The sequence below is a fragment of the Cydia splendana genome, chromosome 24, assembly GCF_910591565.1.
Source record: "Cydia splendana chromosome 24, ilCydSple1.2, whole genome shotgun sequence".
In the NCBI taxonomy this organism is placed as follows: domain Eukaryota; kingdom Metazoa; phylum Arthropoda; class Insecta; order Lepidoptera; family Tortricidae; genus Cydia; species Cydia splendana.
In genome coordinates, this window is record NC_085983.1 from 9,784,408 (window position 1) to 9,799,459 (window position 15,052).

Here is a 15,052-nt window from a genome sequence, read left to right on the forward strand (position 1 = left end):
GCGAGAACTTCATTCCCGCAGCTCGGCCTTCGGCCTCGCGTGCTTGGGAAATCGTAACTTTTCCTATTGGGTCGTGTTTCAGCTCCAACTTCCTCCTCACGTGTGACGCTTCGGGCCTTCGGCCCAACGCGGAGCTCGGCCTTCGGCCTTCGCGAGCCTTGACGCTTCGCTGTCGGGCCTTCGGCCCGCCGGCTCCGCTTATCAAGAAAGTTGACTTTGTAGGACGTTTGGAGGAACTGCATTCACGCAGCTCGGCTTTCGGCCTCGCGTTTTCGGAGTCGGGGTGGAGGCTCCGGGCCTTCGGCCATCCACTGGGGTCGGCCTTTGGCCTCCCTGCCTGAAGCTCGCCCTTCGGGCTCGCTTAACACACTTTTTGTATAGGATTTTGCTTTGTTCGTCATTCCCGCAGCTCGGCCTTCGGCCTCGCCCAAAATTACTGGGGGTGGAGCATGCTTGGACATTCGAGATAAAGCTCCGGGCCTGACGGCCCTCCGCGGGGTCGGCCTTCGGCCTCCCAGCCTGAAGCTCGCCCTTCGGGCTCGCCTAACCTACTTGGAAATTTGAATTTGGCCCGTGTCCGCCGCCATTTTGGATTTTTCCAAAAAATTTTTTTCACATGGTAATCTTGGGCCCCCAAGCTCGCCGCATGTCAAATCTCAGCGGGCTCGGAACAAATTGAAAAAAATTAAAAAAAAAGTCGGCCATTTTGAAAAATTTTAAATGCAGTTTGTTTTGTCTTGGGGCCCTCTATGACATTTGGTCGAGCACCCCCCACCCATCTCGCACCGTAATATGAATACTTTTTGAGATATTGGGGAAATTAAAGATCTCTACTTTTTCCCCCTTTTTTTGCTTATAACTTTTGATATTTTGTGTGTGCTACTACACGCTTCGAATGCATTTTTCTAGGCATTATGACGAATCTAATGAGGTATCACACGTATTTTTAGAAGTATTATCTCTATTTTTCACCGTGTTCAGTTTCTCGAACAAGACTAATACAACCAAGCGCAAGATGAACTGCCTGTACCTTGAACTCTCAATTCGGCATCCTCATACTAAAAGCGTAACACTATACATATATTGTAACATCCCCATACTGTATCAATCCAAATAAATAATTTCTGATTTTCAAAGGAGTCAAAGAGCACGAAGGAATGTAATCATTTTGCAGATCGGACGTAGGTATATCAGTAAAGGTGAAATACTGTAAATATATCATACTTACATACTCACAATTATATTATCTAGGAATATAATATTATTTACCTACATTGAAATTGGTTGCTGACCTAGTGAAAATACTGAAATATTTTAACTGTTGATGTAGGAAAGCTAGGCGCTTTCAAGCACCTCGTAAAGTATTAGATGCTTCTGTTATCAGAAAGTGTGTTTTTATAGCACTTAGTGACTTTTTCTTACGTTTCATATGCTTTGTTTCCCATTGTTTGTAAATGTTAAAATCACGTGACCGCGCGGAACACACTGACGCAGGTCCGTCCTCTACAAGCGCTGCCGCGCGACTGAAGAGGGCGTAAGTGCGTTCGCGAGTGATGGCGGTTGCGGATTTAGTAGGTATTGAAACATAGAAATTATTTTAATGATGTTACCGAGACAAAGTGATCCAAATCATCTAGATTATCTTATTACCTATACATTTATGTAAAAAACAAGTCAAAAAAGTTTGTATTGTAGCTCTGAGATTGATTTATTGTTAAAAAAAGGCGTAACTTTGGAATTTTTTTCTATCGAGCAAAGTTTATCTAATCATGTTTTTGAGATCCAAAACATATCTGCCAGATCCTTAAGTATAAGATATATTTTTTTCACAATTTTAAAACATTGTTTCTTATATTTCCGATGGATTCAAAAAACTGGTTCGCTTAGCTCGTACGGGAAAAGCACGCCTTAAGAAACATTCGCAAGTGATTCACAATCCTTGTCAGGTAACAGTGCATTGTCGAATTTCTACCCTCATTAAATTTACAAATGAAATTATTGTCATGTCAAAAAAATTATTTGAACATAAAAAACGTAAATAATATCCGTATGACCAATTACCGTCCCATTTTTATTAATTTATAACATAAAACATTTTGTATCGATAGTTGTAAAAAGTAGCATGTTAAAAAAATCATATTTCAAAAAATAGGCAAAATAACAAAACTTTCTTTTCTAAATCTAATTAACGAAATTATCAGCTATATTTTCGGACTACAATCAAATTTTTATTTTCTCTTCCACATGGATTTTTTTAGAGTCAAATACGAGCATTTTTCGAATTTCTCAATTTTTCACTTATATTTTTCTATTAGAAGTAATTGATCTAACACAATTATATTTATTTTACAAGATGAACACGGCAAGTACTTTATATTCCAGAAAAAAGTAATATTTGATATGCACCAGGGTTGGCACAGGAACCAATTTAAAATTGCAATAATTGACCAATTAGGTGTACACTTCGGGTGGTCACCATTTTTTTTGTAGTTAATTCAGATACATTTTGTCATACAGTATAATATCCACATTTCTTACCTAATCAAAAAAAGTAATAATTATTTCGTTACCTTTTATAGAAAAAAAGTTAGGTCTGATTTTGTACAAGCAGGAATTTAACCCCACTGTTAACTTCGAAGGGGCATAACTTGGAAAATAAAAGATAAAAAAAAAACTGGTGATGGTTCAGCACTTCTGCCACCATGAAATATATCCTCAATTTTTTTTATTCAAATCAAAAATCATGCGGCACACTTTTTAATTCAAATTTGTTGAAATCACATGGAATGACCCTATTATTTAACTTGCTATATCAATGTATGTTTGTATGGGTCAAATCTTACAAGTTAAATTTGACCCACTTCCCGACTTCCAATGAAGCTGAAAATTTGCATACTTATGTAAGTTGGGTGACAATGCGATATTATGGTACCATCGAGCTGATCTGATGATAGACAGGAGGTGGCCATAAGAACTCATTATCTCGATGTGTATTAGTTGCATGTGGAAAGAAAAGTACAGTCACCAAAAATGATTTTTTTGTATAAACTTATTTATATAAGTCACACACTGTCACACACAGAACACAATCAGTCAGAAACACTGTCAATTCGTTTTTTTTAATTATAGTGTATTTATTACGTTACCTATCTCTGTAGAAGTCTGCTATGGCGTTTAAACTGGATCCTGTGGTGGCACAGCTGTATTGAGGGTACTGCGAGAATATTACGGCGCGTTCTACTCCATCCCTGGAATAAATACATAATATAATAATTTAGCCTACGAGTATATACGTCCCACTGCTGGGCACAGGCCTCCTCTCAAGCACGAGAGGGTTTAGGCTATAGTCCCCACGCTGGCCCAATGCGGGTTGGGGACTTCACATACACCTTTGAATTTCTTCGCGGGTGTATGCAGGTTTCCTCATGATGTTTTCCTTCACCGAAAAGCTAGTGGTAAATCTCAAATGATATTCCGTACATAGCTTTCGAAAAACTCATTGGTACTGATATGTACGTAAAGGGCGATAGAAAGAAACACGAAGTGACTTCAATGGCGGTTTATTCTAAACTGAAAACATGGTCAAGCGCGAGCGGCCTACCCACATATTTATATCAATAACTTGTTAGTTATATCTACCTACATGTAGTATTGTGATGTATACTACACTACTTCCCCCCTTACCGATAGGTTCGATATTGTCCGTACCTATATGTACCTATAAGTATTGCATATAAGCATAATTAGGTCAGGCGAGCAACAGCTGTTATATGACTCATGTCGGACACTATAAGTAAGAAGGAACGTGGTGTTTACATAATTAGGCGTTAATTCTTACCTATTGACTAAAGTTATAACAAACGCAAAATAGTTTACCGGTTAAATCTAAAGATCGCTAGGGGTAAGTAACTGAAGTGACCAGTTGTACTGTATATACCTATTTACTCTCCTCTTAATCTATGTAGGTACAATAAAGAAAGAAAAAAAAATGATGACTTTAACTAGTGCTAATTATTAACAATAGAAAAATATCATAGTTTAAGCTCTTATGGAACACAATATTTATATGGTACTAATTATTAGTAACTAATATCTTTAATGTAATTTGAGTACCTGCTTTTCAATTGGAAAAGATTAGTGAAAACAATTTTTATTCGCGTGTTTACGGATACACTTCTTCAAAACCGTAACGCCTAACAGGCATGCGAGCGCGCGACGGTCTGGGGCTAGCGGCAGGTGGCGGTGGTGCATCCCTCGGGACCCCACAACCAGCCGCAGCCAGGGGAGCCACGCGAACGTCCGGGGTCACGTCATGGCGTGCCTCGCGCCGGCGACTGGAATCGTCCGTCGGCGCCGCACCAAAATCGTGGCGTGTGCGCAATTGATTTGTGTGCCGAGATATCATCACGCCTTCCTCTGTCTGAGCTTTAAAGTTGTTGTTACCTAATGTCTGTACAATCGTAGCCTCAATCCACTTATGACCCTTACGGAAGTCTCTAGCCCACACTAAATCCCCGACTTCAAAGGACCTACTGTTCTGGGGTCCACGAGCTATTTGTGTTTGCTTATTTTTTTCTACAGTGTCAAACAAACCGGTTTTGAGTAAGTCAAGTCTTGTTTTTAACTGACGCCCTAGCAATAAAGCAGCTGGTGAGTCGTCCGTGGTGCAGTGCTTAGTGTTTCTATAATCTAACAAAAAGCGTTGTAAAAATTGATTAGGGTTTGTGTTTTCTTTCGTTGCTTTCTTTAAACATTTTTTTATTGTGCGCACAGCTATTTCCGCTTCCCCATTAGACGCGGGGTGGTAAGGAGCTGACGTGACGTGTGTAACCCCATTTGTCAGTAAGAAATTTGCGAAATTTTCACTACTAAATGGGGGTCCATTATCTGAGACTAACTTGGATGGAATCCCAAATCTAGCAAATAACTCCCTCAACTTATCTGTGGTTGCTTCGGCCGTTGTGGTAGTCATAGGAAACACTTCTATCCATTTCGAATAACTATCTACGACTATAAGATATGTTTTCGCGTTGTATGACAAAAAATCTATGTGTATTCTATCGAATGCTTTTTTTGACGTAGTCCAAGGCACTATGGCTACTCGCGGGGGTGCGTCCGCTGTCTCCGCACAGACACGGCATGAGTTGCATAGCTGCTCGATGTCCAGATCTATCCGAGGCCACCAGACGTAGCTCCGCGCGATGCTCTTACACTTGACAATGCCCAGGTGTCCGCCGTGCACCTCGGCCAGCACTGCCGCCTGTAGTGCCACCGGTACCACGACGCGAGAGCCCCATATGAGACACCCACCTTCTATGTTGAGCTCATCTCGTCTTCTATAATAAGGGAGCAGGTCTGCTACCACTCCTGTCTTCGGCCAACCTGATTTGACATATTGCGACACTAGATTAAGCGTTTTATCGGAGGCAGTTTCCCTTTTGACGTCGAGCGCGCGAATCGGGAAATTATTTTCTATAAACTGTACAAAACTGCAATCATCGCTGGCGTCGCTTTGGTCAACTATGGGTAACGGTAAGCGAGACAATCCGTCTGCTAGGTTGTCTGCTGATTTTACGTACTCAATGTCATACTGGTAGCCCGACAACAGTAACGCCCACCTAATGAGCCGGCCAGCGGCGGTGGCTGGAATGTCTGCTTTGGACCCGAAAATGCTTACCAGCGGACGATGATCTGTGCGCAGGGTGAATCGCCGACCATATAAGTACGTATGAAATGTTTTTATGCCAAAGACTATACTAAGTGCTTCGCGGTGAATCTGGCTATAATTTCGCTCGGCCGCATTAAGCGCGCGCGATGCATATGCGATGGGCCGTTCACCCTCCGCCGTTCGGTGCAGTATGACGGCGCCAACCCCCGTCTGGCTCCCGTCACAACATAGAATCAGTGGCAGGCTCTCACTGTAATGAGTTAAGACTGGACTATTCGTTAAAGCGACTTTGATTTTGTTAAAGGCTTCTTTTTCCGGTTGGCCCCACTCCCACGTCTGTCCCTTTTTTAACAACCGGTATAATGGCGTCAAAATGTCTGTAAATCCTCTAATGAATTTCGAATAAAAATTAACCATGCCCAAAAAGGATTTCAGTGTAGACGTGTTTTCGGGTGCCGGAGCCTCCAATATGGGCTTAATTTTATCATTGTCCGTTCTTACCCCATTTTCGGAAATAATGAAGCCCAAATATTTAACTTCTTTGGCGAACAAGGTGCATTTCTCTTTGCGCAGTGTTAACCCCGCGGCTTCGAAGCGCTTTAGGACACTCTTTAAATTTTTAATGTGATCGGCTTCACTATTTCCCGTAATCAAAACGTCATCCTGATAAACTGTCACATTGGGAATTCCGGCCACTACCTGTTCTATGACGCGCTGAAATATTGACGCTGCCGACGCGACCCCATATACTAGTCTGTTATACATGTATAAACCGCGATGTGTGTTGACTACTGTGTACTTTTTAGACTCTTCGTTGAGTTCAATTTGCATATATGCTTCCTTCAAATCTAATTTAGAAAACAATTTTCCCCCATTAAGATTATTAAACAGCTGTTCGGCACGCGGAAGTGGATATCTGTCTACTTCTAACACGGGATTGAGGGTGGACTTATAATCCCCGCAAATTCTGAGGCTACCATTGTTTTTGACAACAACAACTGAACATGAAGCCCAGTCAGAGGAAGAAATCGGCGTAATTATACCTGCGCGCTCCATGCGCTCGAGTTCGGCGTCGACGGGCGCGCGCAGCGCCAGCGGTAGAGGGCGCGCGCGTCGGAACACGGGTTGTGCGTCCGGCCGCACGCGCAGCGTCGTGCGCGCGCTCGCATGCCTTCCTAGGGACTCGCTAAATACGCGGGGATGTTCGCGAATCAATGCTGACGTATCTAACACTTCACTGCACGTGTTATTACTATTGTCGATTTTTAACACTGAGTCTGTGACGATGATGCTCATGCCTAATGGTTTTATCCACTCCCGACCTAGTAGCGGTACACCACCGTTCACTATAATATAAAGGTTCAGTTCTTGTCTAATATTTAAATACTCCACGTTTACACGTATGAATCCAAGAGACTGGATCAGTACACGATTGTATCCACGTAACTTTGTTGAATCGTCTTTATGTAATGTGTGGTGTCCGAACAACTTTTTGTATAAATTTTCGTTAATACAAGCAACTGGTGAGCCCGTGTCAACATGCATGCACAGCTTCTTCCCGTCGACAATGATCTCGGCAACTACCGGCTCCCGTCCCGTCAGTTCCACATGGTACAGGCCCTCGAAGTCGCCACTCTGGCCTGGCTCCCAGTCCTCATCTGGATTGCTGCCTGAGCCGCTATCTTGTCCCCAATTATTTGTCGTGTGGGTGTGCGTAGTATAATTCATATCACGAATGTTGGGACACACTCTTTGTATATGGCCCTTTTTTAAACATATCTTGCAAACGTACTCCTTGAACTTGCATGTGGCTTGGTCGTGACCTTGGTCGCCACAGCAGACACACTGTTGCCGTGGTTGTCCTGGGCCCCACGAGCTCCGGGACGGCCGCGCCGCGCCCCCGCCGCGCCGAGCGAAGCGCGCGCCGCTGCCGGCGCCGCGCCCGTGTCCCGGCGCCCGCGCCGCGCCCCCGGCCCGCCGTGGCGGCCGCCGCGCCCCCGCCGCGCCGAGCGAAGCGCGCGCCGCTGCCGGCGCCGCGCCCGTGTCCCGGCGCCCGCGCCGCGCCCCCGGCCCGCCGTGGCGGCCGCCGCGCCCCCGCCGCGCCGAGCGAAGCGCGCGCCGCTGCCGGCGCCGCGCCCGTGTCCCGGCGCCCGCGCCGCGCCCCCGGCCCGCCGTGGCGGCCGCCGCGCCCCCGCCGCGCCGAGCGAAGCGCGCGCCGCTGCCGGCGCCGCGCCCGTGTCCCGGCGCCCGCGCCGCGCCCCCGGCCCGCCGTGGCGGCCGCCGCGCCCCCGCCGCGCCGAGCGAAGCGCGCGCCGCTGCCGGCGCCGCGCCCGTGTCCCGGCGCCCGCGCCGCGCCCCCGGCCCGCCGTGGCGGCCGCCGCGCCCCCGCCGCGCCGAGCGAAGCGCGCGCCGCTGCCGGCGCCGCGCCCGTGTCCCGGCGCCCGCGCCGCGCCCCCGGCCCGCCGTGGCGGCCGCCGCGCCCCCCGCCGCGCCGAGCGAAGCGCGCGCCGCTGCCGGCGCCGCGCCCGTGTCCCGGCGCCCGCGCCGCGCCCCCGGCCCGCCGTGGCGGCCGCCGCGCCCCCGCCGCGCCGAGCGAAGCGCGCGCCGCTGCCGGCGCCGCGCCCGTGTCCCGGCGCCCGCGCCGCGCCCCCGGCCCGCCGTGGCGGCCGCCGCGCCCCCGCCGCGCCGAGCGAAGCGCGCGCCGCTGCCGGCGCCGCGCCCGTGTCCCGGCGCCCGCGCCGCGCCCCCGGCCCGCCGTGGCGGCCGCCGCGCCCCCGCCGCGCCGAGCGAAGCGCGCGCCGCTGCCGGCGCCGCGCCCGTGTCCCGGCGCCCGCGCCGCGCCCCCGGCCCGCCGTGGCGGCCGCCGCGCCCCCGCCGCGCCGAGCGAAGCGCGCGCCGCTGCCGGCGCCGCGCCCGTGTCCCGGCGCCCGCGCCGCGCCCCCGGCCCGCCGTGGCGGCCGCCGCGCCCCCGCCGCGCCGAGCGAAGCGCGCGCCGCTGCCGGCGCCGCGCCCGTGTCCCGGCGCCCGCGCCGCGCCCCCGGCCCGCCGTGGCGGCCGCCGCGCCCCCGCCGCGCCGAGCGAAGCGCGCGCCGCTGCCGGCGCCGCGCCCGTGTCCCGGCGCCCGCGCCGCGCCCCCGGCCCGCCGTGGCGGCCGCCGCGCCCCCGCCGCGCCGAGCGAAGCGCGCGCCGCTGCCGGCGCCGCGCCCGTGTCCCGGCGCCCGCGCCGCGCCCCCGGCCCGCCGTGGCGGCCGCCGCGCCCCCGCCGCGCCGAGCGAAGCGCGCGCCGCTGCCGGCGCCGCGCCCGTGTCCCGGCGCCCGCGCCGCGCCCCCGGCCCGCCGTGGCGGCCGCCGCGCCCCCCGCCGCGCCGAGCGAAGCGCGCGCCGCTGCCGGCGCCGCGCCCGTGTCCCGGCGCCCGCGCCGCGCCCCCGGCCCGCCGTGGCGGCCGCCGCGCCCCCCGCCGCGCCGAGCGAAGCGCGCGCCGCTGCCGGCGCCGCGCCCGTGTCCCGGCGCCCGCGCCGCGCCCCCGGCCCGCCGTGGCGGCCGCCGCGCCCCCGCCGCGCCGAGCGAAGCGCGCGCCGCTGCCGGCGCCGCGCCCGTGTCCCGGCGCCCGCGCCGCGCCCCCGGCCCGCCGTGGCGGCCGCCGCGCCCCCGCCGCGCCGAGCGAAGCGCGCGCCGCTGCCGGCGCCGCGCCCGTGTCCCGGCGCCCGCGCCGGCGCCGCGTATACCGCATGAAGATCGTGCTCTTTGGAGCTAGAGGGTTTTTGTTCTACAACATTTGCGGCGTTTTTGGCCGCGGCCTCCAACGATACCGCCATTTTGTAGGCCTTTTTAAAGTCTAAGTCGTTTTCTTCACAAAACAAACGTTGACGAGTTGTTTCGTCTTTTAGGCCACATATGAACTGGTCCCTCAGGTTGTCATCTAAAGTGGTTTTGAAATCGCACGTTGTTGCTAGGTGCTTCAACGAGGCGGCAAACTGGGCAACCGATTCACCTTCGGTTTGTTTTGTTATGCGAAACTTGTACCGCTCGGCGAGATAAGATGGCTTCGGCTGAATGTGCGAGGCGACCAACGCGATCAAGTCGTCGTATTTAAAGTCCTTTGGTTTCTTTGGACTGCAAAGGTCTACCATTAACTCGTATGTGGCAGTGCCTACACACGCTATCAGTATAGGGACCTTCTTCGCGTCATTTACATCATTGGCTAAAAAGTATTGTTCCACAATCTCACAATATGTCGACCACTTTCCGTCATTAATATCAAATGCTTTTAACTTTCCCACAGACATATCCTTTCACTTGCACTATCCACTACACAAATACTTAGTAGATTCGCGACTGCGCCAAATGATATGTACGTAAAGGGCGATAGAAAGAAACACGAAGTGACTTCAATGGCGGTTTATTCTAAACTGAAAACATGGTCAAGCGCGAGCGGCCTACCCACATATTTATATCAATAACTTGTTAGTTATATCTACCTACATGTAGTATTGTGATGTATACTACAGGTACGAGCCAGGATTTAATTTGAATTTCGGATTTTTGATTGAAAGTCGGACATTAGATCCACTCGGCCACCACCGCGGCACCGCTTCAATTAAATACATATACATATCTATTTATATATTTCCTAAGGGGCTCAAACCACCCCCTGATTTTTATTTCGTTCGAGAGCACTTAAGAATATAATGTGAATTATTATTGTGGAACCATAGAGCTAGATGTCGACTACGAAATAACTCGCGTTTTGGTAAGAAAACTGATGTATGGAGTTACCACTCTTTGTTTACTTCTAAGGCCCAAGGCTTCTACCTATAGTACTTATTCAGTTCGATGCAATTTAAATCATATTCAATTGGAACAGAGTCGCATTTGTTGTTTCGTTCAATTTTCAAAAAAAAAAAAACAAAATCAACTCTATTCCCTGCACTAAAGGTTCAAATTTCTGTGGCAAATTATGGATTTTTCATTTGTATGGCTGGGCCTTAGGAGGATATTACTTTATGGTTTTTTTTATTTATTTATTATTTAACAGGACCTTTATACAATTGTACATATCGGCCCTATCACGTCCGCTTCTTAAATATAGCTTCAGAAACACAATTACATCCATATAAGTGAATATTTAAAATAAAAATAATTACAATCTATTTGTTAAGCATAACTTCAGCCAATCTATATACCATTTGTGCCGTGTCCGATATTGGGTTACTAAGAATGTGTATAAAGGCACCGATGTCATATGGCATTAGGTTGGCCGAAGTTATGAGCGCCTCCCTAAGGGCGCGATTTCTACTACACTCTACAAGTATGTGGTAGACATCTTCTACTGATCCACAGATATTGCAGTTAGGAGAGTCCAGTGACGAGTACGTGACCAGGCCCCAATTTCACCACGGTGACAGGTACGACAATTGTAAAATCACTGTTGCTGACGTCACAGGCATCCATGGGCTACGGTTACCACTTACCATCGGGCGGGCCGTATTCCTGTTTGCCACCATCATTGTATTATTTAAAAAAACTTAATTATATCGGAAAAAAACAGATATTTCTTTTGCGAAGTTTCTGACAATTGTCAAGATTTAGAAGAATTGTAGGTAATTCTTGACAGGTAATGAGTTATGTGTCGGAATTTCGTGACAATTGTAGTGTTTCTTGTGACAATTGTCATAAACTTAGTAAGAGAAATATCTGTTATTTTCCGATATAATAAAGTTTTTTTTAAATAAAACAATGATGGTGGCAAACAGAAATACGGCCCGCCCGATGGTAAGCGGTAACCGTAGCCCATGGATGCCTGTGACGTCAGCAACAGTGATATTTTACAATTGTCGCACCTGTCACCGTGGTGAAATTGGAGCCAGTTCGTAATCTATGCGCTGTTACAACAGTTTTTCGACCCATGTTAGCATTAAAGCACCAAGGAATTCGCGGAGGCTCACTTGCGATGGCCTTGTACCAAATCCCTTTTTCTTTAGAGTGTTCGTTAAAATATTCTTACGAGGTCGAGGTTATATTACTCTATGGTGGAACTGACTTTTCCAGCTGGCTAAAGGTGTCGGCGGTGAATGGGGGCACGTATCTGAACGCCACGTAGTGCTTATGCGGCGCTGTCTCTGGAGATAACTGGTCCAGTTTCTTTGTAAGCAGCTCACCTGGAAAATATAGCTAGGTAGGTGAGTATCGAGTTCATGGCGTTGTTATATTCTTGTCTAAAATTATCTAATTTAAAATATGGGGCATTATCTATGGTAAGCGCCATCGACAAGAAGGTCCCATTTCATAGATAACGTCACTTGGTTATACTTATAAGTTATAATTTGTTATGGTCAGTCAGCAACAGACTAAATGAAGGCTTGGCTGCTCAGCTACCATTTACCCATACAATTTACATAGCCATACAATTTTTAGCCACTTGATATAAGTGATAGGACTATTAGAATGTAATTTAGTGATATTCTCCAAATGTTTTATTATAATAAAATAAAGAACAATTTCTTCTGACAAAAAGTAAAAATTATACAAATAACAGTTTTTTGAGGGTACCCTTTTCCCTAAATTACGTCCAGTTATTAAGTTAAAAATAAGGTTAAAGGTGCCCCTTTAACCATCATTAGAAAGAGGCCTAAAAAAGACATTTGATAATAGAGAATAAAGTTTTACCTATAGTCTGTATCTTTAGGTATTTAAATAAAAGTAAACAAAATCTACCCTCAAATGGCTCCTTAAGCCAGTTGAGGGTAGATGAAAACATTACACGATCAAATAATGTAGGTTAAAGTCAGGTCGTTCAGTGACAGATCCAGGTGGTTTTGTATTTGGTTGGTTAACCAATAAATGTTATAACTACCCGAAAATGTACTAATTATTTGTTTACTTTTATTTAAATACCTAAAGATACAGAGTATAACTTATTTTGTAATTGTACCATTATACCAAAGATATATATAATTAATAATTAATTATACAGAGTATGACTACTAACCTTGTGTGTTAGTCCACTTGAGTATCGGTGAGCCGCCCCCGATCTCGCTGTATTTCTTCTGAACCTCCTCGGTCCGTCTCCTGGCTATCCAGGGGCCCAGCCTGCTCTGCACCGGCAGCTGGATCATGTCCCGGTCCGTCATGATGCGGAGGAGGTAGCCACCGACCTGCAGATTGCAATATTATAGTTGTTAAAACCAAAATATTATTTTGCTAATCCGCGAAAAGATAACGTGCTAGTCAATCAGTGCTAACCCGTTATACTTACTTGCGTATTTTTACATGCAATTAATATTCCCACCCTCCCACCGCAAAAATAAATACGCAAATAAATATAACAAACCACCACCAAAAGAATAAACCTCGACACGTGTTTCGCCTCTCTACGAGGCATCCTCAGGAGTCGTTGACGGTCTGACGCCCGGCAACGGAATGACCTGTCTAGAATGGTCGGCCATATTTATACCTTGACCACTCCCCCTACCGTGCAAGTGTGAGTGAGATGGAAAAATTCGTAATAACGGCGATGACGCAACATTCAATTGTTCGTTAAGAATCATGCCCCTATTGTTGTACCTAATTATTTCCAGTTGTTCCAGAACACCCAAACGCAATCCCTTTTCGCAAACATGTAAAATATCAAAAGAATGATTCTCAGATAAAGTGTGACCTGTATCTAATAAGTGCTTTGCAAAATTGGACTTCTCTGGATGGTTATGTCTATATGACGCAACATGCTCTTTATACCTAGTAGTGAAACTACGGCCCGTTTGCCCCACATACACTTTATTGCAATCGTCACAGGTAAGCTTATAAACTCCAGACTTTTTCCCATTCTCGATCTTATCTTTGCCATTGCAAAGCTTTGAGTGCAAAGTATTATTTGTCTTAAAGGCCACAGGAATGTCGTTAGACTTCAAAATTTTGTAAATTGCATCAGACAACTTGCCAACATAAGTTATGCTCGCTTTATATTTTTTAATCGGTTCAGAGGATCGTGCCGCATACAACATAGTGTTGACCATACTATTCCGCTTTTTCCTGATGATACCATCCACAACAGACTTATCGTAACCATTCGAAACTGCTAAGTGATAAATATTATTTAATTCAATCTGATAGTGTTCATCAGAAAGAGGCACAGTCAACATTCTATGCACATAACAATGAAAAGCAGCCAACTTATGCTGCCACGGATGCGTGGAAGAAGCCGGGATAACTGTATCGGTATGTGTAGGCTTACGGTAAATTTTGAACTGATGCCTGTTGTTTACTTTAGTGATTGTTAAATCTAGAAAATTCAATGAGTTGTCTTGCTCTAGTTCCTTTTTAAACTTAATTTTTGGATGCTTACCATTAATTTCAGCAATAAATGCATCCAGCAGGCCCATACTACCCGTCCAACAAATAATCAAATCATCCACGTATCTAAAATAGTATAATATATTATTGTTGCCCACAATATGCTGGTTCTCAAAATGGTCCATAAAAATATCAGCCATTAAAGGACTTAGTGGTGAACCCATAGCCAAACCATCACTTTGCAAATAATACTGTCCCCCAAATCTGAAATAATTTTGTTTCATACAAATCGCTGTTAGATCTATCAATTCATCTACTTCCCCTGGATGTAAACGTTGCCTTTCAAAAAGACCCTTAATAATCTCCAAAGTCTCTCCATATGGCACATTTGTAAACAAACTGTCTACATCCAATGAAAGAAGAACAGCATTATCTGGTATGTTAATGTCCTGGATCTTTTCTATTAACTGCAAGCTATTTTTCAAGCAATATTTCGGCTGGAACTGGGACTTGTCTCTTATAATGGAATTCAACCTTTTTGCCAGATTATAAGTTGGCGCACCCAAATATGAGACCACTGGACGAACTGGGATATTATCCTTATGAATTTTGGGAAGTCCATAAAGAATAGGAGCTCGTGGATTCATAGGCACAACCATACTCTTCTGATGTTCGGTTTCAAAAACAAACGAAGAATTCTTCACTGCTTGTCTAAGATCTTTCTGGAAACCTGGAGTTGGGTCTCTTTGCAATCTCGAAAATCCGTCACCTTGAATAAGGTCTAGCACTTTCTGATTATACTGTCCCTTCTCCATAATCACAATGCAGTTGCCTTTATCTGCCTTTGAAACCACCAAATCACTGTCTTGCACTTTCTGTTGTATAGATCTTAGCAGCAAAACATCAGAATCAACACACGCACTCTGTGCTGGACTAGTACTCTTGATAACATTAGCCACCATGGTCTTTGTATCTACATCACCACGGCCCCGCACTATTGCAACCTCAGAATCCACTGCCAAATTTTCTAATGTTCTATGAGTAATTTTTGTCTGGAAATTATACTTCAAACCTTTATCTAAAAGCCCAATTTC

The 15,052-nt window shown here is 47.2% G+C and overlaps 1 protein-coding gene across 1 annotated transcript in view; it reads right to left on the bottom strand.

Annotated features, from left to right (window-relative positions):
- The window catches only part of LOC134802201 (ferrochelatase, mitochondrial), a 29,463-nt gene that overhangs the window by 8,625 nt on the left and 5,786 nt on the right, over window positions 1–15,052 (bottom strand). Inside the window, exons 3-5 of the mRNA XM_063774794.1 lie at window positions 12,658–12,823; window positions 11,710–11,827; window positions 3,147–3,248 (exon numbers count right to left, since the gene is read on the bottom strand). Of these exons, the coding sequence (XP_063630864.1) occupies window positions 3,147–3,248; window positions 11,710–11,827; window positions 12,658–12,823 (386 nt within the window). The remainder of the gene's footprint in view (window positions 1–3,146; window positions 3,249–11,709; window positions 11,828–12,657; window positions 12,824–15,052) is intronic.